Source organism: Setaria italica, chromosome VII (genome assembly GCF_000263155.2).
Source record: "Setaria italica strain Yugu1 chromosome VII, Setaria_italica_v2.0, whole genome shotgun sequence".
Classification (NCBI taxonomy): domain Eukaryota; kingdom Viridiplantae; phylum Streptophyta; class Magnoliopsida; order Poales; family Poaceae; genus Setaria; species Setaria italica.
In genome coordinates this window covers 17,711,695-17,735,693 of record NC_028456.1, presented here as the reverse complement: position 1 = coordinate 17,735,693, position 23,999 = coordinate 17,711,695, and the positions used below count along the sequence as shown (strand labels likewise).

Here is a 23,999-nt window from a genome sequence, read left to right as displayed (position 1 = left end):
AAAAGCAACCGATATACGGTATACAATTGTAAATAAGCTTATCACACATCCTTAAGATTTGATAATGCAAATGACAATAACAAGCATGCAGCAGTAACCTCTGAAATTTTACATTTTACAGCACCTCAGAAATGTAAAGATCAATTAAAATGCAGCTAGCAAGCACAACACTTCTGGTCCAATTTTTTGCCATACAGTTTTTTGACATAACAAAAACTAACCACCAAGCACAGCACAATCACAATAAGCTGCAAAGAAGAACTAAGAGCTAATAAACAGGAACCACCAAGCACAGCACAATCACAACACTTATGAATGTTTTTTCTTTGAAAACAAGAAGTCACAAACCAGTACACTATAGAAGTCAGTACACTATATCCAACTCCATCCTCCTCAATAATCAATATGAAAAATATTATCATGTCCGTACAACTGAAATATAGCAACAATATGTCCATACAACACAAATAAAACAAGAAAAATACTTGCGAAACTGAAATACATCAACAAACTAGTGGGTACTAATTAATATTGTTGTTTTGACGGTCTGCCCACATCTGATCAGCAATGCTTTTCCTAAAATTAACCATCTCGGTATGCTCACTTGCTTGTCCACTGTATGTTGTAGCATGGTTATAACTTGGCAAATTATTTTCTTCCATGAAGAACTCATCAATTCCATCTTGTATGACCCAATTGTGAATGATGCAGCAAGCAACAACAATATCTACTTGAGTCGGGAAAGGAAAGAAAGGAGTGGCATCATCTAGAATTTTGAATCTTCTCTTTAGACACCCAAATGCACGCTCTACTATGATACGAAGAGATGAGTGCCTAAGGTTGAATAGCTCCTTCTCATTTTGTACAGGATTATTCCCCCACTCATTCAAGTGGTAACGAACATCACGAAAAGGGGGCAAGAATCCTGGTTTTGCTCCATATCCGGCATCAACTAGGTAGAATTTCCCTAAAATGTGATGGAAATTTGATCATATTTCTATTATATCAACAATTCATATGGAGAATTTGATATGCTATTAGTGTATTACCTTGTGGCACTCGAAGTCCATTCTCACGCTCCAAAGCATCTCGTAATACTAGTGCATCATGTGCTGTCCCCTCCCAACCAGCTAATACATAGGTGAACCGGAGATCAAAATCTACGGCAGCCATTACATTTTGAGAGGCATATGACTTCCTACCACGAAAGGATAACTCCATATCCTTAGGAACAGAGGCTCTTACATGTGTACCATCGATGGCTCCAATACAATCCTTAAAGTAAGGATCCCATCTGTGGTTTCCAAGAATTTTGGTAGGAGTTTCCAATGACGGTGGCCTAATTAATTCCCCTCGTAGCTCACCAACAGCACGAAGAACCTTGTTAAAATAACGGCTGACCGTTTCTCCAGATCTATCAAAATTAGTCCCAACCAATCTGTTCCTAAGGTTGTGCCCCACAGTATTTAGAAACATTGCCACTTGCTGCTCAACAGAACAATGGATGGTATCTTCAAGCAAACCACGATCCCTGAATAGGTTGCAAAATCGAAAGAACTTGGCTTTATTGAGTCTTAGCATGTTTACACAAACTATATCATCCTTCCAAATTTTGTTGTTTAGATATTCAAGTCTCATCCTATCCCTTTCATCGATAGGCCCATAAGTAATACCTTCTCTCCTTGTAGCTCGCTTACGTTTTCTAGACTCAATAATAACCATGGCCATCATTGACAACAACATATATGCAGCAGCAGTACAAGTAACAACTTTGGTTTGTTGATAACCAAAGAATTTAGGACTATATATATATACACCACCAACCACTACCAGCACATCACAAAAATACATTGAATCCTACTGCACACACACATGTAACCAATACCGACATTATTGCACAAATGTATTCATTCAGAAATTGTGGTTGCGATGGCAGAAGCTAGCTTCATATTGGTGGTAATTAAGATAATCCAGTAAGGGAGCAAGAAAAGATAGAAAGACAGAGGAGAGTAATAATACTTTCAAGATACAAGGAGAATAGCACAAGGTGGATTTGTGTGATATTGCATATGAATTGAGTTGTGAAATGCACACATATTTGGCACACCCGTGATTTTGCTTGGCAGACTCCGCTAAATCCAAACACAATCGTTGCTACCAATACAGCAGGATCTGAACATGAGTTTCAAGAGGGCATAAATATGGTCGCACCAAAACAAATCTCACAGCTGCCCGTCACCTACCCGGCGTTATGCGTAGCGACGAGTACGGAGCAAGTCAGCCGCGTCAGATACCGGCCTTCCCGCTCCCGGCAGTGGCAACTGACCGACCGTGACGACACAAGCCAGGCCGGCCGCCGCACGTATGGCCGCGTACGAGGCCTCCGCGCGTATGGCCGCGTACGAGACCTCCGCGGAGTGCGCGTGCCAGCCAGGAGGAGTCGGAGCAGCCAGGAGGATCCGGAGCGGTGGCCAGTGACCCGGATCTGCGGACACCGTCCAGATGGCCGGTGCGCGGCGCCGCCGCTTTTTTCCGCTCGAGGAGCAGGCACTGTTTTTTTTCCGCAGACGGGAGGAGGGGAGCGGTGGGCGGTGAAGCGTTTTTCACGCGCGGGTCACGTGCACAGGCGACGAGGAACCGGGATGACCCCGTCCGCTCGTTTTTGCCGGACGGGGTTGTCCCGCATATTTGGGGTATATTCCCGATTCGGGATGTCCCTGTCCCCTACAATTCACAACCAAACACTAGGATATTTATGGACCGTCCCATCCCGTCCCATCCCATGCCTGGAACCAAACACATAGTAACAAGTCTGCCTTTTGTTTCTAGATTCGATGGATGTGTGAGCAATTTGCTAGGGGTGTGGAAAGCGGTCGGAGTCTCCTTTTCAAGCCTCCAGGTGAAGCCACATAGAATTTTATATAGACACTCTAGAAAAAGAGAAATTCTACAAATTCTCATAAAAAAGCAAACTCATTCGACCATCGGTAGATTCAAATCATCATAGCCATTGGATCTATTATGTTTTCTAAAAAATTAACCACCTACGCCATTATGAAAATAGCCTAAAGTAACCCCTAAATTTATATCTAAATTACCAACATCTGTCGTTATATAAAATAAACTAAAGTAACCCCTAATCTTCATCAAAATTACCTATTTATACCATTATAAAAATAATTTAAAAGGGGAAAGTCAATTTTACTCCCCTCACATATTCACTTTATCCGCTTAACTCCCTGAACAAAATTTAGTCTTACTTTACTCCCCTAAACTATTTTATTTGGTCCAATCTACCCAGTAATTAGATTTCTCTGTTTTTTTTCTTCGTGCATAAATTGAATTTTGAGTTCAAATTTTGTGAGTAGACCCAAAACATGATGCCTTATGTTAAAAAATTATACTAAGAATTTTTCATAATTATTTTCATAGGTTAGAAATATTTAATACAAAATTGATCTTTGATATACATAGTTGTAACGAAATTAATCATGAAAAATTGTTAATGTATTTTTTTAAAGTAGAGCATCATGTTATAAGTAAACTAACAAAATTTTAAATTAAAAATCAACTTGTACACGAATAAACAAAAAAGAGAAATCTAATTAGGGGTAGATTGGACCAAATGAAATAGCTCGGGCTTAAATTTTTCTTAGGGGGTTAAGTGGATAAAGTAAATAGGTGAGCGGAGTAAAATGAATTTTTTTTAATTTAAAATAACCTCCTAATTTGCAACTAAATTTCCCACAACTAATAATTAACAAATAGCTTAAAATAATCCCTTAAATTTGCATCTATCTTACCCACATACGCCATTATTAAAAATAATATAAGGTAATCCTAAATTTTAATGCAAATCACCTTAAAATATACATCAATATATGATTCTAAATTGTTTATTTCTTACACTATTGATATATGATATAATAATTAAGGTATATATGCATGATGTGTGTAATCGTTGTTGATAAAGATATAAAGGAAGTGATAAGAATATAAATTTCTAAATTAAAGTTATAGCTCAAACTTAGGGTCCAATAAACAAATTCAAGGGCAAACCTGCGATGTAAAATAAAAAGTTAAAGATTATAAATGTGGATAAAAACGTTATAGAGTAATTACTAACTAAAATCTATCATCGGATGAAGATAACAAGTATATATCTATGTAAGTATTATATTCAAATATTTAACAAGAAAGTCGAGGTAGCTCAAGGTAATAGTTTTGTAGCAACGTGGCCTCATTGTTTTTACATTAGAGACTCCGCATTAGTTCTCACGACACATGCTAGGAAAAAAATATAAATTCTAGAAATTCTTAAAAAAATAAAATATCAATCCTGTAAACTCTAATAATCATAGTCATTGGTCTATTATATTTTTAAAAAAGTTACGCACCACTATCAATATGAAAATATTCTAAAGTAAATCCTAAACCTATATCTAAATTACCGAGTTCTACCATTATAAAAAATAATCTAAAGTAACCCCATAATTTTTATCCAATTTACTCATGCATATCATTATAAAGCATAACTTAAAATATCATTCTAAATTTGTATCTAAGTTATCCATGTATATAATTATTAAAAATAACCTAAAGTAAACATCTAGATCTTAATCTAATTAAGTTCATGTGCATCCTACAAAAATATCCTGAAGTAAAGTAATATATGATTCTAAATTACCTATTTATGTCATTATTAATATAGAAATATTGTTAAGGTATATGCACATCATGAGTGTCACCATATATACCATTTATACATAGATGTGAGGAAGTGATGAAAAGTTTTGATTTTATGCTAAACACAATGTATGGAGGTACGATACAAAATGAAAAAAGTGTGAATATGGATGAAAAAGTATATAAAGTAATTACTAATTAAAAACCAATCACAACTGGATAAAGATAAATACACATCTATATGAATATTTTGTTGAAGTATTGAAAAAAATGCGAGAGTAATAGGCAAACAATTTTGATTATTAACTAGGAGTTTAGTTTCTAAATAATTTTCAAATTTAATAATTTTTAAAAATATTAGCCTGTGCGGGCACGGGTTGATGGACTAGTTTATATTAATTTGGATTCACACACGTATCCATCTGATTTGGTGTAAATTAATGATTATATGTATCCAAATTGATTATTTCTTCCTATAGCGGGTTACTAGCTGGATGGCAATCTATTTTTGTTTTATTTTAGGAAGAATATTATTATGGCTTGTTCGGTGGACACCGGCTTGTATGGGAGACGAGGTAAGTGAATGTGCGGCTAAAAGTGAATATATAGTGACTATTTAGGATAAACTCCATGGAAAAAGTGAATTGGGAGAATTATCTCTTAGCATAGTTCATTTCAGGAGATCATTTTTTGAGGAAAAAAATGAAATAGGCAACCGTCATGCAATCATTTTATGAGTCACTCTAGGAACTATTGCAGTAGCTTTGCCAAATAGGCCAACATTAATTGCGTTCCATATATATTTACATTACCTCATTGAGAAAATTAAAAAGGCAACCATCATGTAATCTTGACAGATTTGTACCGAGGAATATAATAAATTCTCTCCTTATATGTCCGTAGTCTTTTAGTGACACTGCTATCCTTTTTCCCCTCATTACCCAGTAGAACTGCGCATCATTATTAATATAATAGTAGAGAAACACTGCTATCCAAGTGGTATACATGCAACATCCCAAAAATGAAATCCAAAAATGCAAAGCTAAAAATCAAATTCAAAAGTTCATTTGACCTCCATGTTTCTCTTTTTCTCTCCCACCGGTCCAGCCCAATTATATCCGGCCACTCCTCCGACCTCTCTTCTTCCCTTCGGCCCACCAACTCACTTCATCCTTTTCTTCGCCTTTTTTTGCCAGCCTATCAGACTGTTCGGTACAAATTATTTTGGCTGCAACTTCAGCAGCTAACCATCAGCTCTATAGCAAAACGCACATAGCGGCAGTCAGAAAACAGTCCCTGCTACTAGATAGATAGGTGGTTAAACTTGCAACCGTTCGGGAATGCAGCGGCAGCAGCAGCAGCAGCCACAATCGTAGCCGGTTAAAGAAGCTGAAGCGAACACAACCTGCGTCGTTGATGATGAGATCGAACTATGATAACGATTCGTTGATGATGAGGTCGAACCATGACGAGCCCTTCTGCCTGCCGCGCACCACCTTGTTGAAGGCAATGCCCACTTGCCCAGGCCTTGGACTCTGGTGTCGCTGATGTCTGGAATTTGGACGTATCCATCATCATCTGACAGCACCATGGGCATGGCAATGGCATAAACACCGGGCATGACTACGATGAGGAGGATGCAGGTCCTCATGGTCGCTTGGTTTGGGGAAACCGACAAGCCTTTTGTCTCTAGATAGATTTGATCGATGGTGCTTGCTATAGGTGTCACGGAAAATGAAGAGGCAGAGATCATTTAAATAGGGCTATCAAGTGGTAGCAACTGGCTGGGATTGGTGCGTCGCGTGAAAAAAAAATTGGAATGATATGTGCATATCCATATTGATTATTTTTGTGTACATTAATGATATATGAATATCCGTATTGATTATTTTATATTGTATACGTATAGGTCAATAGTTGGATGACCATCTGTTTTTTTTTTTGCTTCTGTACTAATATTAGCAATTGTGTGGTTAAGGTTCTGTTTGTTTTCATGGGACTAAAATTTAGTTTCTTCTTTTTAGCCTCTTTTATGAAACCATCCTTTTGACCTCTTTTAATCCCTAAACTTCTAAACAGAGAGACTAAATGGAGGACTAAAGGAATTAGTCATCTAGTCCCTTGGGGTGACTAAAGGGGACTAAAGGTCCAGGAGGACACCCCCTGCCCCTCATTATTGCCTATTGGGATGCAGATTTTGTGCATTGATTAGGAGTATTTTGGTATTTGTTCATCTATTTTAATGGCTTTAATCCTTAGATCCAAACAGGGTAGGAACTAAAGGAACTAACAGTGTGGATAAACTCTAACTGCCAAATAGGGCATTAGTTTTAGAAACATTAATTGCGTACCATTTGCATACCTTACTTCCTTGAGAAGATAATTAAATAGGCAACGATCACATATGCAATATTGGCATATTGAATCAAGCAATAAGTTCTCTCCTTATGTCCTTAATCTTTTTTTGACACTTGTATCCTAGTGGAATGCAACATCCCAAAATTGAAATCTAAAAATACAAAGATAAAAACCAAATTCAAAAGTTCATTTGGACTCTATCCATGTTTCTCTCTCTATTTCTCGCCTTGGCCCAGCCCAACTCACTCCTCCATCCTTGCGTGTACCTTCTCCTTCAATTTTTCCGACCCAGCCCAGTTCACCCTTTTCTTCCTCCCCGTGCTCACACCTTGCCCTGCAGTGCATTTACTGCATCCGAGCATGCCACTGCTCTGAAGAGGAGCAACAATGTGGAATCTGGAATGGCATCCGTGCAATCCATTCCCTCCCTGGTTGTTCGTCCCTACCACGTTCCGTTCTGGTCAATCCGTCTTGCACTTGTTCCGCTCCTCCCGATTCCACGGAGAGGTTGGCACATATGAAAGGGCTAATCCAAATCCCTTTGATAGTTTGATCCACTAGCCTGGCCCTTACCTACTCCGCAATCGATAATCTACTACCTCGTTCCAATCGCATTCGCCATCTCCTTGTTTTTTTTCTTCTGGATTCTCTCTTTGCGACCTTGTCTGCAAATTTTATCCCCTTTCTGAGTCCTCCTGACCTAGTGACCCCCTTCTCCACGGCCGTGAGAAAGCAAAACAAAATAATGCTACATTGACTTGCTAAAATGCATAATCCCGGATTGGAAGTTGAAAGAAATTGTAACCAGTGCACCACTAGTTGTGAAGTTGGAAAAGGGACGAAGGATTGCCATACGCGAGCGCCTTCGAGCTCGGAACGGCGGTAGGCCCTTCCAACCTTGATTCTTACCGCTCAGCGATATACTACACTTCGTGGACCAACTACTTTGACTAGCTTTGCATAAAAATGTCGATTGGTCGTCTGAGAAACAGCGCAGCTGTACCTTGAAATGCATGTTCGATAAGAGTAGTTACTGTAAGGGTAGGTACATTGCTACATGTCAGCGGTCTCATAGGTCGTCTCATGCAGTGCCATGTAGGATTTTTAATGATGTGGAGGAGAGAGAGCGAGGAGAGAGAAAGAGGTCATTGCTTCGCGAAACAACCACCTCATGAGCTAAATTGTAGGACTACGAGACAGCTTAGCAACCATTGTACGAGTTATTGTTGCCATGCAACTCATAATATTTTATTTTTCTTATGCACAAATTAAGGAATTATATACCACTACCAGACAATTATAGGACAACCTATTGTACAGGTTACCTGTTGAATTGTCTCAAGATTACGTGTCAATGCATAAGACCGCCTATTAGACGACACCAATGTACTTGCCCTAACATGATACCCAATGTTGGCACTGAGTGACTGAGATGCTATTTCCTTTTTTACCTGGGTAAAAGGAATCAAAGTTATAATTTTAGTACTCCCTGCCTGGTTTTATTTTTGAAGGTGCTCACACAACCTAAGATTTAAAATTTCAAAACTTTTATTAACAATTACTCGAAGAATTCATATTATTATGTCATACAAATTCAGTACCAATGTATTCATATTTGCAACAACTTTAATATGATAACCTTACAACATCAATATATATTAAAGTATGATGTTGGAGATGCCAACGTAACAAATCACACATTACATTTTGAAAACGGAAAAAGTACGTCTCGTTACCTCCACAAAAGGTCTCTTAGTTATTTAATTTGGTGATTGTCAACTGACTGCCATCTATGAAGTGTAAAAACTTACGGTGCTATCTGTGGACTGTGGAGGCACCGGCACACGAACAACAGGGCGAAGGTAAAGATCGTCCTTTCTTTTGACTGCCATGCCCATCTTCTCCGTCATGTCCAGCTCGCTTGGCTTCATCCCACCTGGAAGCTTCCAGTCGAAGTGGTAGAGGAGGGAGGCAAGCGCAAGCTCCATGACGGCTTGAGCAAATAAAGTTCCGGGGCACATCCTCCGTCCAGCTCCAAATGGTATGAACTCGAAGTCCGTACCCTTGTAGTCGATCTTGCCATCCTCAAACCTCTCCGGCTTGAACGCATCAGCGTCGTCCCAGTACTCGGGATCCCTGCCGATCGCCCACGCGTTCACCAACACCGTGGCGCCCTTGGGCACGTCGTAGCCCATGACCTCGCGGTCCTCCGCGCACTCCCTTGGCAACAGCAATGGCAGTACCGGGTGCAGCCTGAGAGTCTCCTTGATGACAAGCTTCAGGTAATTAAGGTCACGTAGGTCGTCCTCGATCACCGACGGCTTCCCATGGAGCTTGCTCCGCACCTCGGCTTGCGCCTTCTCCATTGCTCTTGGGTTCCTCATGAGCTCCGACATGGCCCATTCCAGCGTGCTCCCTGACGTGTCGCTCCCGCCGCTGAAGAGGTCCTGCCAAATTGAATTCCGACGCCATGATGCACCGACATGTATCGATCGTGCATGATTTTTATTTGGAAGTGTACTGGTTGTGCCAAACTGCCAATAGTTGTTGCTTACAAGAATGAGAGATTTGACGATGTCCATGGTGAGGGGCACCTCAAGGCCACCTTCCTTGTGTATCCTCAGGAGCACGCCAAGGATGCCCTCGTCCTCCTCCTTCACGGTGCCATCCGGCGCGGAGGCCACGGCCGCCCGGCGCTCCTCGTGCTGCCTGATGGCGCAGTCCATGAGCTCGAACATCTTCCGGTGGAGATCCATCGCCTGACCCGCTTTCCTGCTGAGGAATCTCAGGAGCCTCGACGACGGGAAGAGGTCGCCGAGGCTGAACCTGGTGATGAGCCTGCCTCCCTCCTCGACCGCCCGCGCGAACTCCTCCCGCCGGTCGAATCGGTCGCCGATCACGGCGCGCACCGTGACGTCGGTGGTGAGCGCGGCGAGCAGCTCGCCGACGTTGACGACGGCCTCGCCGCCCGGGCCCGGCGCCGGCGCCGCGGCGACGGCGGCGACGAGGCGGCGCGCCTCGTCCTCCCGGACCCGGCGGAACGAGCGCACGCGCCGGGCGCTGAGCAGCTCGAGGACGCTGACACTGCGGAGCTGCCGCCACAGCGGGCCGTGGCGCGCGAACACCAGGCCCACGGCGCCGCGCTCCATGGCCGGCCGCATGCTGGGGATCCAGGGCCGCGACGCGAACGCGGTGTCGTGTGCACGCATGACCTCCCGGGCGGCGGCAGGGGACGAGGCCACGACGAGACCGACCTCGCCCAGCCTGAGGTACATGAGCGGCGCGCCGTGGCGCCGCGCGAGGTCGGCCATGGTGCGGTGCGCGAGCGGGCTGCGGGAGAGCAGGAAGTGGTGCAGGCTGCCGATGAGCGGCAGCCGCGACGGGCCCGGGGGCAGCCTCTGGCCTCCACCATTGCCGCCGCGCCTGCTGAGCTTGAGGAACAATAGAGGGAGGAGGAGAGCGGCCAAAATAAGGCACAGGTAGGAGGCGACCTGCTCCATGGCGACCGCTGACGCCTCAAGCTCGAAGCTCATCAGATATATGCAAGCTTGGAACGCTGAAGATCAAACGCTGCCGGCTCTTGTAAAGAAACATTCTGAAGACGTAGGCAAGATAGCCACTGCAAATCTGCAAGCTGATTCGTCCCAATTTCAACGGTATCATCTGGAGCACCATGGAGAGAATCTGAAAGGGGAAGTGCGTTGTCCTATGCGGGGATGCTGTTGATCCCCATCCGTGGATGCAAGGATCACGATCGGACGGCTGTAAAGATGTCCTAGTTCACGAGGGGACGTCAACTCACAGAATCAGAGAGAACATGCGCCGCTTAGTTTTTCCGTTTTCCCAGCCCTCCAGTTGAGATGTGCACTCCAGACAGGATATTTTCTTTTTTTGGAATTCAGAAAAACATGAGATGTGCACTCCAGTTGAGTTGAGCATGTAAAATACAAGGTGCTTATATTAGACATGAGTGCTTATAAAGATATCATTAGCACCTAATATAAATGAGTTCTTAAAGCAAAGCTTAACAAGTCAATTACGGTCCAAATTACAATTCACTCACTTTGACTTGATCCTGAGTCAAAAGTTTACACAAAAAGGCACATTTACAACACCCATATAGTTTAATTGAATTCACCATGACTATTATTTTGTATTGCTCCCTCCGTTCTCTTTTGGTAGGCATATTTCACCTTGACACAATGACATTGAGAAACAACCCTACTTATTATCTAATTAATGCGAACAAACTTCTCCTCAGGCTATTCTCGGAGGTTCAATCCACAACAAATGACGTAAGACCTCAGCAAAAACGATGATATGGCAATGTATTAATAAGGAGGGAGAAGAGATTGGTTTCAGGGGATGAAATTAAGTATACACTGTTTCTAAGGGTCTATTTGGGAGGACCCTCCATTTAACACCTTTTTAACAAAATGGCTACCAAACACTTGTGTTAAAAGGGTAGTGTTAAACTTTAACACATCTCTTTTCATAAATACATGGAGGGGGTGTTAAAATTTGCTAAAGGTGTTAAAAGTGGTCCCCCTCCCCACTTATTCCCTGGTTGCCCCCCCCCCTTCTCTCTCCCCTACCCGCCGCCAGCGCGTCCTCCCTCCAGCATCTGTCCCCCACATCTTCCCCTCCCGCATCTGTTCCCCACCCTCCCTCCCGCATCGCTTCCTCCGCGCCCGCCGCCATCTCCTCCCGCCGGCCCGGTGGAGGGGCGGTGCGCCGCGATCTTGCTGGCGGCCCGCCCCGGCCGTCGACACCAGGCGCGGGCCGAAGTTGCGCCGCCCACCCTTCGTTGCCGCAGCAGGCCCAGGCACCCCGCTGCCCGTCTCCAAGCGCCCTTGGCCTCCCGCTCCACTCCGCCCACCTGCCCTCCGCCGGGGGCGGCCGCGCGTTTCGCGAGGTGAATGCAGGGGTCGGGACAGGCGCAGCGGGCGCGGTAGGAGCGGTTGGGGGGGGGCCGTCGGCGACTAGCGTGCTCGAGCTGCTTGAGTGCCCTGTCTGCACCTGCTCCATGTTCCCGCCCATCCATCAGGTGGGTGCCTCGCTTTCGCTTCTTCGATTTCGGATGGGATTTCAGATGGGGTTGCATGCAGATTTGGGGATCTCGGTGGTGAGTTCCCATCCTTGAAGGTGTTGAATCAAATATTTGTAGTTCATGATTTCAAGTGCCCGATTGAGAAATTAGCATCTGTCGGGTGAACAGTCTAACCAAAGATATCAAACGAATTCTAATTTGGTTAACTCTGCAGATGGGCTATGCAAAATTGATGGCTTCTAATGCCAGCACATTGAATAACCAGATTTCCAGCCAAGCATGCAAAAACTTCTTTATCATGTACCCCTCTCCTATCTGGATCTCAAGCAAACCATGGATGTAAGGATGTATCATTCTGTGCATTGTTTCTAGGAGCAGCCCTGTGCTCTGCTGTGGTTCCGCTTGATTTAATTCAATCTAGTTCAATCGGCTGTCACTATCTTCTGCCTGTGCCGCTCGGTTTTTAGCCACTGCCTTTGGGTTACTGCAGCTCTGCAACAATGATTTGGTTCTGTTCTGCTGTCACTATCAATTGCAGCATAAGCTCCTTGATTAACTGCTTGGCAGCGGCAGCCACTCTTGGACCTCTTTCATTTGTCTTTGTGGTTCAGTTTTCGCTTCTCGTCTGATTTGAATATTTTTTTTCCTTCAGTTCTTTGATTTGACCGAATGAGAAAAAAAGAATCAGGCCAAAGCACTTGGCGCCAAAGCACTAGCAGCAACAGAACGCAAGCACGCTAGCACTTGGCGCCAAAGCAAACACCTGTGCACATGGCGCCAAAGCAAACAGATAGCTGTGCAGCACAGGGGTATTAGACAGCATTTAAGAGCATTATTGAGGGGTAATGCAGTCATTTTTCAGCTAAGGTGTTAAACTTTAACAACCCATCCAAACACCCCACATGTGTTAAAGTTTAACACCTCATTTGAGGGTGTTAAAGTTTAACACCCCCGTCCCAAACAGACCCTAAGACTATGAAATGTGTTGAAACTGTCATTGAGGGTTACAAAGTTTCATTTCAATTGATTTGGCCAATGGGGTGCATCGTAATTAAAGTCCATGCCTTATATATGAATGTGTTATGAAATTGTGCATTGAAGGTATGGTTTCATTCATCAACAAAAATAAAAAAAAACCCTCATTGAGAATGGCCTCATGAATCCTCCTACTGTTGTCAATGAAATTTATTGCGCGCCCATATTGATAGCAAACAGAACTATCATTTGTGAAAATCTGATATTAAAAATACAATTATCAAAAAAGAATGGAGGGAGCATCATGTAAATATTTTTTTTTCTAAAAATTTATTCGTGCTTTCACCTAGGACAAAAGGGTAAAGCAAATTATAATTTGGAACGGAAGTAAGTGCAGAGAATCTAAAAGATTTAAATTATTTCTCGTCCCAGTTTGAACGGTATCCTGGCAGACTAATATATGGAGCTTTTCTTCCACGCCGGCCGCCTCCAAGCTTGCTGTGGAGTCGTGAAGGTGCAGAACTCCGGCCGTTCGGCGCCGCCCAGGTTGCCCTGCGGCATTACACGCGTTCATGATGATATGCAAGCCCAGCCCAGGAACTGTCCAAGGTCGCCTTTCCATTGATAGCGCACCTACGTGCTGCGTGGCGACGACGTACACCCATCGTCTCGCAGCTCACCGGCCCGCAATCGCCGCCACCGCTGCTGCGCTGCACACCCGCCGCCCGCCGCCGCCGCCCGCCGAAAACCATCACTACCAACTCCGGTCGGCGGTCAAGCACGGCTCATGATCGAGAACCCCTACACGTAAGTAGCTCCTTTTCTGGAAGGTGGATGGTTCCGGCGTCACCGTGACATATCCTCGCGACCGCAGCGACAAGCATCTATATCCGGAGATTAGCAGGCTGCGTGTCAATTCCATATGTGTTTTTTTGTTTCGCTCCAAATTTCGGACATGTTCAATAAAAAATTACTAGTAACTATTACTAATTGGAGGTTGAAGTCACCTAACATCCTAGGTGGACACCCTAGAAAAAGAGAGAAATCCTAAAAATTCTAATAAAAAAGCAAAACATCTGGCCATCAATTGGTAGATTCAAAACATCATAGCCATTAGATCTATTATGTTAATATGCCATTATAAAAATAGGCTAAAGTAACCCTAAATCTATATCAAAATTACCCACCTACGCCATTATATAAAATAAACTAAAGTAACTCCCTAATCTTCATCAAAATTACACTTATACCATTATAAAAATAATTTAAAATAGCCCCTAAATTTGCAACTAAATTACCCACTACTAATACTTTAAAAATAATTTAAAGTAACCCCTAAATTTGCATCTATATTACCCACATATGACATTATTAGAAATAACATGAGGTAACCCTAAATTGAGTCCAAATCACCTTAATTAAAAATATACACCACTATATGCTAAATCATCTATTAGTATATGACATAATAATTCAGGTATATACGCATGATGTGTGTCATTATTTATAAAGATATAGAGGAAGTGACGAGAATATAGATTTCTAAAATTATAGCTCAAACTTAGGATTCATTAAACAAATTAAACAAATTGAAGCACATAACTATATGCAAAGTGAAAATTTAAAGATTTAAAATGTGGATGGAAATGTTATAGAGCAATTACTAACTAAAATCTATCACAATGGGACGAAGATAATAAGTATATCTCTATATAAGTATTGTGTTCGAATATTTAAAAATGAGAGGTAGCTCAAGGTAATAGTTTTGTAACATTATGGTCTAATTTTTTTCATTGGAGACTCCACATTTGTTCTACGAGACACGCTAAGAAAAAGAATCCTAGGCATTCTCACAAAAATCAAAAACATCAAACATCAATCTTAGAAACTCTAATAATCATAGTCATTGGTCTATTATATTTATTTAAAAGTTACTCACCTCTATCATTATGAAATATTCTAAGGGCTCCTTTAGTAGGGCTCTTTCAACAGCTCCACCACCGGCTTTAGTAGGAGCTATACCAAACGCCTAAATCTAAAACGGCTTCGAGGGCGGAGCACTGAAGTAGCTGTTCACACAAATGAACTGAGGCGACAGAGCCGAAAATAGCAGCTCCGCCTGGCTCCTCCTCATCTCCACAAGCATGAGTACAAAATTGCCCCACAAGTTTCGCAGCTTATACAACAGAAATGCCACTGTGCCTCTCCATCCCTCGTCCCCTCTTTCTTACTGGCAGCATGGCGGCGTGCATCCGGCCAGAGGACCACCGGCGGTTGGTCTAGGTGCTTCACGCCCCATTCTTGCCCCAGCTGGTGCCAGCACGACTGTGCCGCTCGGTGTGGGCGCGAGCACCTAGCTCTGCAGCCTAGCCTCGCTTGACAGCAACGGATGCCTCGTGCAGCCCGAGCTAGCAACTGTGGAGTGCCGGAGTAGCAGCACAAGCGCCCGAGCAGCGCCAGAGATGATGGGGTGCGGCGCAAAGCAAAAGAGGTTGGAGCTGGAGTGCACCGCCGTGGAGAAAGGATAAGGAAGAGTGAAAGGATAGGGAGCACTAAAGAAGGGAGAAAAGAATAAAAAAAAGAAGGGAGAAAAATGGAGGGAAAAAAAGAAAAAAGAGAGAAACTATTAGTTTAATTTATAATTATATATGTTAATCCTTTTTCTATTTCATATGAAATTACAAATATAAATTGAAGAAAAGTACAAATTCATTTGTACAACAAGTGAAATAGCTAGGGGTACATTGGACATTCGACACCTTTTATTCATTTATGAAAAACAGGAGAAGCCGTTTTGCCAAATGATTTTCTAAAACGGGTTCAGCTCCACCACAGAAGCCACTTCACCAAAGGAGCTAGAGCCGGAGCCGTTTTCGGAGGAGCTGAAGCCCCACCAAAGGGGCCCTAAAATAAACACTAAATCTATATCTAAATTACTGAACTCTGCCATTATAAAAATAATCCCATTACCTTCATCAAATTTACTCATGCGTATAACTTATATGTCATTCTGAATTTGTATAGTATCTAAGTTACCCACATATGTTGTTATTAAAAACAATCTATAGTAAACATCTAAATCTTAATCTAATTATTTTTATGTGCATCATACAGAAATGTCCAAAGTAAAATAAACTAATATATGATTTTAAATTACCTATTTATGTCATTGTTAATATAGAAATACTAAGTTAAGGTATACACACATGATGAGTGTCACCATATAGACCATTTATACATGTATGTGAGGAAGTGATAAAAATATTAATTTTTATGCTAAATATAACGTATGGATGTGCAAAATGAAAACAGTGTGAATATGGATGAAAGAGTGTATAGAGTATTACTAACTAAAAATGAATCACAACCAGACAAAATTAAGTACACCTATTATTGTGAAGTATTGAAAAAAATAAGAGAGTAGTAGGTAAACAATTTTGATTATTAACTAGGATTTTAATTTATAAATAATTTTCAAATACGATGGACTAGTTTATTTAGCATAAAAAGCATTTCGTATAGTTTCAATTGTTTTCCATGCCGCGTCCGTGGAATGTGAAATATTTTACATAAGCATGCAGGCTCCACTGCAAGAACACGGCCCAAGCCGCACGCAACAGTAAATGTGAAAGAGAGGGACGATCAGCAGCGTTGTGCTCAGTTTCTAGATATTTCGCAGAACACAAATAGCAGTCGACATAATTACACTTACAGCTGCTCTGTTCGGCGATCGTTCTGTTACCACGGTAGATATTAATATATCAACACATAGGAAAATCCGGGGTTGATCGAGCACAACATACAGGAATCTGAAATCGATCAGAGCCATCCAAGCACCAGCAGATTATTTGACACTACAAGTTCGCCACGCGCATGGTAAGGTAACAATTAATCATGTGGGAACTAGGTACTCTGCACAGCCCTCGTCCATGCGGAGCTCCAACATGACCATGGCTACGAACCCCATGACGACAAGAGCAACGGCGGCGATCCATCCAGCCCTGCCTGTGCCAGAGACCGTCCTCCCTTCATCGCTCTTCCTTGAACGTTCACCGGCGGCGCCTCCGGCCGCTGAAGAAAACGGGGGCGCGGAGGCGCCGACGCACGAGGAGCTGGTTGTGGTCGAGTAACTGCAGCAGCAAACGGCGCACCGGCAGCGGCAGGGGCACGAGCACGACGACGAGGGCGCCGCCGCGGAGTACCCGGCTTCCACGGAGCAGACGCTGGAGATGCCTCCTTCGTAGGATCCAGCAGGGGAATCGGCGCCTAAGACGATCTTGGCGGCGCGGCCGCTGTTGGCGCTGCCGGCCTGCTGCAGCGACGAGACGAGCGTCCTGGGCGAGGAGCAGCGGTACAGAGGGAGGAGGAGGGCGTCCGGCGCCGCGACGGTGGTGACGGCGGAGGAGGGCGTGGCGGTTGCCGAGCGACTGCGGCGGTGGTGGCGGCGCAGGGCGGCGCCCGATTGGCCGGTCTTGTAGGCGTCCCAGTCCCGCTCCAAGTCCACCAGCCGCCTCTCAAGGAGGCCGTGGACGACGGCTTCGACGTCGGCGGCGTCGCAGGTTGCAGGAGGGGCGCGCCGGCGCCGGCGCCGGCTCTCGTGGCCGCGGAGGGCGCTCGTGGCGGTGCTGCAGGTGCTCATCGTCGCTCCTCGTCGCGCGCAGGTCACGTGCCGTTGAGTGAACGCGCACTGGGCTGGACGCTGGCGAGTGCGCGCGCGGCGGCGGCGGATCGGGACAGGGCGGTGCAGCGGCGAGAGATTTGACAGATGGTGGAGGCTGGATGAAGGAGAAGGAGGCCGCGCGCTGAAATAGAGGTGGGAGTGGTTGCGGCGGCAACCGCTCGCGCGGTCGCGCCCACGTTCGATGGGGATGCGCGGGCGGCGGCGCGGCACCTTCAAATTTTGAAATGGCGTGCGCGTTCGCACGGGACACAGGGAGCTACGAATGTGATCGTTGCTAATCCAGCGATATACTAGCTGCAATGGCCGCTACGTAAGATTAAATAGTAAGAGAATTTAGAAGCATTTCGTGCATATGAGGTGGTGATAAATTAAAATTGGTTTTTATGCGTGGGCGGTCCTCGACTTCGCTTTAGGTGTTTATGCATAGGCGGTTCTCGTGTTTTTCTTTAGTGGGGGAGGAAAAGAGGTATATGAGTTCAGTCCGCATCGAAAATGGATGATGGAGGAGAATAACATATAGGCGGAGCAGCCCTCACCCATTAGATTAGTCTTTTGAGTTGAGTTAGAATCAATGCCTTGTTGTTATGAGCTCGTGGGTACAACGAGCTGGGTCGGATTCCACTGCTCACTCTAACACATTAAATTTTGAGTTGAGTTAGAACCAATGCCTTGTTGTTGTGAGCTCGTGGGTACAACGAGCTGGGTCGGATTCCACTGCGCACTCTAACACAGTAAAGAATGTCCTTTTAGACTCTAAAATTTGTCCTACAAAGAGAGTCCCTTTAGTAGCTTATATTAAGACCCATCTAATTAAAACAACACCCACACCAATAAAAAGGAATGCATGGAGAAGCGTGTAGGGCTAATCAAATGACTAATTGATGTTATTTTCCTGGCTTCAATGTATGTGCATTTATTCTGGACTTAGAAAAATCGAAAAGACAGCCAAAACAATAACTAATATGAGTAATTAGGGGCAGCATGATCATTTCTCATGACTACTGTTGTGTCTAAAATTTTCTAAAAGGACACTCTTTACAGGACGAAGGGAGTATGCGTAAGTGTAATAGTGAATTTTGGAAAAAAAAAATCCGGTGGCCACCAAAATTACCGAATTTCGTTAAATTTCAGCGAAATTTCGCCGAAAGTAGCAACCCTGATTCTAACAATATGGAAGAGAAAAAAGATAAAATCTTCACAGAGATATGGGAGTGATGTGTATATTTAGAGGAAAATAAATAATAAGTCGTTCGCAAAAGAAAAAAGCAAACAGAGACCGACCGGGCGTTGACTCAGGTTATTATCAGAACACGTAAGGAAACGCGGGCTCCAACATACGGCATGCCTTCATGCATGCACGTGTGGCTCGACACTCGAATGCATGCAAGCAACCACTATGTACATTAACAGAGTTTTGAATTCAAATAAAAGGGCAATAAAAATAGTCAGCGAGGAAGAAGATGGTTATGAATCAGGCCCGTATATTCCAAACAAGCAACAAAGCATGAACCTGTGACTGTGAGCAGGACACTGCCGACAGCACAAAAACAAGCGATCCGAACGGCTGAAGAAAAAAAAAACGAACTGATGCCTTCAGTATAGTATGCATATTGTGCACCAGTAGTACAATATTAGTCTGCACCTCTAATATACTTTTATTTCATGTGGTAACATTCGATCATTCGACGTTACATCGTCGTACGATGAAATGTTGTCTATGGCGGGCACTCAGGGTTGCACGCCGGGCAGGCAGTCAGGCATTGATCTTCGGTCCAAAAACAATGCTCCAACTTCTTCTTGTCGCAGCAATAGCATGGGGTGCCCTTACAGTCATACTTAAAACAAAATTTCACATAGATCTTGCTCTGGTCTACTGATGTGTTGTTGACCGCCGTAGCATTTGAACTCATGTTTCTGGCACTATTTAGGTAGCCTCTCGCGCCTTCAGCCCTGAGCACGGGACGACCTTTTGAAACATTTCGTCAGTACAATACAAGTATGTGTATATTTAGCACAAATGTAATTTTTAGGGCAATGTAATGAAACTGTTGACCAAAAGACAACGTCGGATTGTTAAATCACTTGGCTAGTATAGGTGCAAAATGAGCTGGTAATTGCAGAGGACACGCACGCATTATGTATCTGCACGCAATAACTAGTCAAGTAATCATACATGTCAATTCCATTCTGGTTTGGCGTTTGCGATGGTACGCTTTGGTGAGTAGCATTCTAGGATTTAATATTTTGTCAACAAAACTAATCTGTTATACATTGTAATAGTAAAAAAGCAAAAGATGTATATAAAACAAGAACAATACATATAAGATAGGAATGCAAGGATGGGGTTACGATCGAGTACACAGGCAAGCACCACCTCAACTTTCACACGATTTTATCCCGTTTTTACATCTAAATTTTCACTCTTCCTCCACACATATCCTCAAAACCAAACTAGCAACCAAAGCACCCTCTCCTCACCCTAGCCTACCACCTACAATCTTCGGTAGCTAGAAGCTATTTTATATTTGTCACTACGCTATACCCTACCAACCATCCTCCACTATGTAAGTACTAAGAGGATGTTTGGATCGAGGATAACGACAATCCCACCAATATTTTGGTCATTGACTCATAACGTTGCGTCTATTTGATAGATGCACATAGTTGGAGTGCCAACACCCAATGCCATTGTCCTCCCGTTGTTTTCCGCAACTTCATGTTTGCGAGCTGCGGGCGGGCAAAACAAACACCAATGATTTTGTCTCGCGGAGATTGGCATGGCCAGCGTGTGGGTACATCCAAACGAACCTCAAGCACACCTCCTTTTGTGGATCCATCTTTGCCAATGTTTTCTCTCTATACCATACCTAATCTCAAATGTTCAACCCTAACCCCAACCCTAACTCTAACACCTCAAGATCCCCAGATTTGTTACTGAACCGACCGGAGAAGTCTTATCTAGCTGAAGATCAGACGGCAAATCTTACTAGAGTTAGAGTCTGAAGCAAGGTGTTGAGTGAAAGAAAAATACAATAGGGGATTAAAAGAATACCCAAGTGTAATGTTGCTTTATCATATAAGAATTCAGAGGGGAGAAAGAATCTAAGCGGCATGCAACCTGACGGATGTGTGCCGAGTCTCAATACACTACCCAAAGGAGAGAAGAGCGCTCAAGATCTCTCAAGTCACATGCATGGCAGCAATAACCAAGCGCGGCCCTTCCGCTCCTACGTCCCCAATCCAAAGACTGACAAGCCTGAAAGTAGCCCGACACACGACTTCAAAACGAAATAGTAATCCACACACACGCGTCACGACACGCGTCACGTGTACTTAAAAAAGACGATGCCAGCACTAGAAATATACATTAGTACCGGATTTAAAATTGAGAATCTCCGAAGATTTTTTATATCGGATTGTAACACCACCCAGCACTAAAAGGTACAATTGCAGAACGGGCATCGACCCTCCCATTAGAATGAACAAAATAAAACCTTAAAGACCAACCATTTGCTCTGACCTTTCCACTCCCTCCCTGGTTGTTCCCGTTTTCATGCGTGGCAATGATAGGATTTTTCCTAGTTGCTAGTGCCATCGTGGTGGTAAACGTCCGTTTCCTTGGGTTCTCTTCTCTCGCTGATCTTCTAATTCACAGCCTCCTCATATTATAATATGTTAGGCATTTTAACAACGTTTGATCAAACTTTTTTAAAATTTATTAATCATTATGCATAAATGATAATGTAGATTGAGAACATAACAATGATGTGTCCACCATTAGAAATATTACATTTTGGAGTAGTAAACATGTTTATGTATTTACCAAAGCGTCTTTTATTTGGAAACAGAGCTACCCTATTGCCATCCATTACTGGAAACTCTAGTAACTTTTTGTAGGGGTTCCTGGTACAATTATCTCATGTATGGACAAAATAAGTTTGCTCTATAATACCAACTTAATCCAACTCCACGTGTACCAGTACGCGCGCATGCATGCATGCAGAGATGCATCGCCAACAACTAGCTAGTGGAGGTCGATGGAGTAGCAGCAGCTCTTGAAGGCGTCCATGTGGCGGCTGAAGAGCGGGACGTAGGCGTCGACGCTGCCGTCCCCGTAGCAGGAGGGCAGGAGGATGAGGAGGCCCTCCACCGGCAGGTAGCTCGGCATGAAGAAGCACGGCCGGCCGCCGCCGAAGTCGAGGTCATAGAACGGGATCCGCAGCCAGCTGTCGACCTCGATGTTGGGGCTCAGCACCATCTCCGCCGCGTCGGCCGCCGGCACCAGCCCCTCCGCTTCCACCGCCCCTGACGCCGCGAAGTCGACGAAGGACCCGAAGTAGCTCCCGTCGACCCGGGCGAGCTCCCGGTTGATGAGCTCCACCGCGTGCCGCAGCGGCCGCGCCACCAGGTCCCGCGCCGCCGCGGTGGGGCGCGCCCACAGCACCACGTTGCCCGTGTACCCGTCCGGCACCGGCTGGATCATCCGCGCGCGCCCGTCGACGGCGATGCAGACGCTGGTGGTGGCCGCGCCGGCGGCGTCGAGCCCCCGCGCCGCCGTGATGCACCGCCACAGGTGCGCCACCACGCACCGCAGCGTGCTGCAGGGCCGGCCGCCCGGCGGGGACGCCTGGGACTTGAGCCTAGCGATGAACTCCCGACTGAAGTGGGCTTTGTGTACCAACACCTCGTCGTCGACGTTGTTACCGGCCTCCGCGTGCAGCGGCGGTGCCGCCGGCTCCGGCTTCTTGAACTCGACGCCGCGGTGGTCGAACTCGACCCGCGGCGGGTCGCGGGGCTTGAAGAAGGAGGCGCGGTCGTGGACGGGCACCGGGTCGACTGGGACCCCGCGGGTGGCCTGGCTCCACGCGACGAAGAAGTTGCTGGTGGCGCGGCCGTCGGAGACGAGGTGGTGCGCGGTGAACCCGACGGCGAGCCCGCCGCACGCGAACCGCGTGAGCTGGACGAGCATGACCTCCTCGGCGCCGTCCTCGCTCGGGTGCAGGCTCCTCACCTCCGGCGCCGGGCTCAGCGGCAGGACGGCGTCGAGGGCGACGTCCGCCGTGGCCTCCACGAGCCGCGCGCCCTCGCCGTTGAGGAGGATGGCCCGGTTCCCGCGGCCGTCCACGCCGAGCCGTCCCGCCCACTCGGGGTACTCGGCGAGCGCCCTGGCGAGGCCCGCCTCGAGCGCGGCGTTAGGCGGCGTCGGTGGGCGGAAGACGTAGATGACGGAGACGTACGTGTCGAAGTTCACCTTGTCGAACACCGAGAGCGGCACGACGTCCGGGGCGGCGGCGGGGCCGTTGGCGGGCTTGACGGCCTTTGACGACTTCACGGTGATCTTCATTTTTGGAGAAAAGAATTGTCTCGTAGAAAGCTGCTAATGCACGAGACAATTCCTTTCTTAAAAAGGATGATCTTTCTTACTCGATCGATGAGCTAACTACGTTGTGGCACTGGGTCAACCAATATATAGGGCCGGGCGAGGATATGCCACCGGTCGGAGAGAATATGAGATGTGGTAGGTGTTGAACCGGCAGCGCTTGTGATTGGAGGGACGCCGCGTTCAAACGGGCGGCCAGTGTTGGCCTTTGGGTGCCTTCAGTTGACTGGGAAATCGGGATAGTCCCGGCGTTTTGACAGCGATGCCAGCGGTGAACGAAAAGCAAGGGCGGAGAAGTGGTCACGAGGGTAGGTAGGTGATGACTGATGAGGTGCTCGTGAGAAATCAGAAATCGAGCCTGCTGCACACACCGACGACACACAGGTCTTAATCAGCAAGTTGGATAATCTTCTTGAATAGTATGGTTAGCAGGTACCCGTTGCTGTTCGTCGGATGATGCCTCGATAGCTACCACTGGATTGACCCTGAACAAATAACCTGATCGATCGCCGCCGTTCCTACTTCCCTGATCACACATGTCTCGCCTAAGGTTAAGTGTGTGACCAGCAACCAAATAGCTTCTAAACTTCCCTTTGTGCCAAGCCTTGTCATATGTACCACGGTTGCGAAATGTACTATTTATTAGCTAATTTAATTTGGATGATTATTCGGACACTTGTAAGATTCCAATCCAAATAAAAACGTAGCATCGTAATGGCTGAGAGCACCTGCAAACCCTCTTGTTTTACGATTTCTTTCGGCTCAAAGGAAACACCTAATTTCAGGCAGATAGTAATTTTGGTCGTGATCGAAATTTTTTGGAATTCGTAAAATTTCAGTCGAAGTTTTGGTGAGTCCTGCTCGTCCAC

The 23,999-nt window shown here is 45.2% G+C and overlaps 4 protein-coding genes across 4 annotated transcripts; 1 reads left to right on the top strand and 3 right to left on the bottom strand.

The window, feature by feature from the left end:
* Window positions 1-521: 521 nt before the first annotated feature.
* On the bottom strand, window positions 522-6,337 carry LOC101771036 (putative nuclease HARBI1). Its single transcript, XM_022828512.1, has 3 exons — window positions 6,183-6,337; window positions 1,050-1,801; window positions 522-967 (listed from the first exon to the last, which is right to left on the bottom strand). Exons 1-3 carry the CDS (start codon window positions 6,335-6,337, stop codon window positions 522-524), a joined length of 1,353 nt encoding a protein of 450 aa, XP_022684247.1.
* Window positions 6,338-8,669: 2,332 nt separating this feature from the next.
* On the bottom strand, window positions 8,670-10,753 carry LOC101770632 (premnaspirodiene oxygenase). The gene is made up of 2 exons (XM_022828696.1): window positions 9,600-10,753; window positions 8,670-9,491 (listed from the first exon to the last, which is right to left on the bottom strand). Exons 1-2 carry the CDS (start codon window positions 10,575-10,577, stop codon window positions 8,835-8,837), a joined length of 1,635 nt encoding a protein of 544 aa, XP_022684431.1. The 5' UTR covers window positions 10,578-10,753; the 3' UTR covers window positions 8,670-8,834.
* A 493-nt stretch (window positions 10,754-11,246) lies between these two features.
* Window positions 11,247-12,619, top strand: LOC101770236 (translation initiation factor IF-2). The gene is made up of 3 exons (XM_022828511.1): window positions 11,247-11,339; window positions 11,666-12,091; window positions 12,309-12,619. Exons 1-3 carry the CDS (start codon window positions 11,247-11,249, stop codon window positions 12,435-12,437), a joined length of 648 nt encoding a protein of 215 aa, XP_022684246.1. The 3' UTR covers window positions 12,438-12,619.
* An 8,824-nt stretch (window positions 12,620-21,443) lies between these two features.
* LOC101766427 (agmatine coumaroyltransferase-2) lies at window positions 21,444-23,175 on the bottom strand. The gene has a single exon (XM_004975342.4). It carries the CDS (start codon window positions 23,092-23,094, stop codon window positions 21,775-21,777), a length of 1,320 nt encoding a protein of 439 aa, XP_004975399.1. The 5' UTR covers window positions 23,095-23,175; the 3' UTR covers window positions 21,444-21,774.
* Between the last annotated feature and the right edge of the window lie 824 nt (window positions 23,176-23,999).

Bases quoted from the DNA above. Each gene is read 5' to 3' on its own strand.
- LOC101771036 (XM_022828512.1), bottom strand. From the start codon at position 6,337: ATGAGGACCTGCATCCTCCTCATCGTAGTCATGCCCGGTGTTTATGCC. The intron at 1,802-6,182 runs GTGGTGCGCGGC...ATATATATATAG, and splicing joins TGGGCATTGCCTTCAACAAG to TCCTAAATTCTTTGGTTATC. The intron at 968-1,049 runs GTAATACACTAA...ATCACATTTTAG, and splicing joins TGGACTTCGAGTGCCACAAG to GGAAATTCTACCTAGTTGAT.
- LOC101770632 (XM_022828696.1), bottom strand. From the start codon at position 10,577: ATGAGCTTCGAGCTTGAGGCGTCAGCGGTCGCCATGGAGCAGGTCGCC. The intron at 9,492-9,599 runs GTAAGCAACAAC...TCAATTTGGCAG, and splicing joins TCGTCAAATCTCTCATTCTT to GACCTCTTCAGCGGCGGGAG.
- LOC101770236 (XM_022828511.1), top strand. From the start codon at position 11,247: ATGACATTGAGAAACAACCCTACTTATTATCTAATTAATGCGAACAAA. The intron at 11,340-11,665 runs GTAAGACCTCAG...TCCTCCCTCCAG, and splicing joins TTCAATCCACAACAAATGAC to CATCTGTCCCCCACATCTTC. The intron at 12,092-12,308 runs GTGGGTGCCTCG...TTAACTCTGCAG, and splicing joins TGTTCCCGCCCATCCATCAG to ATGGGCTATGCAAAATTGAT.
- LOC101766427 (XM_004975342.4), bottom strand. From the start codon at position 23,094: ATGAAGATCACCGTGAAGTCGTCAAAGGCCGTCAAGCCCGCCAACGGC.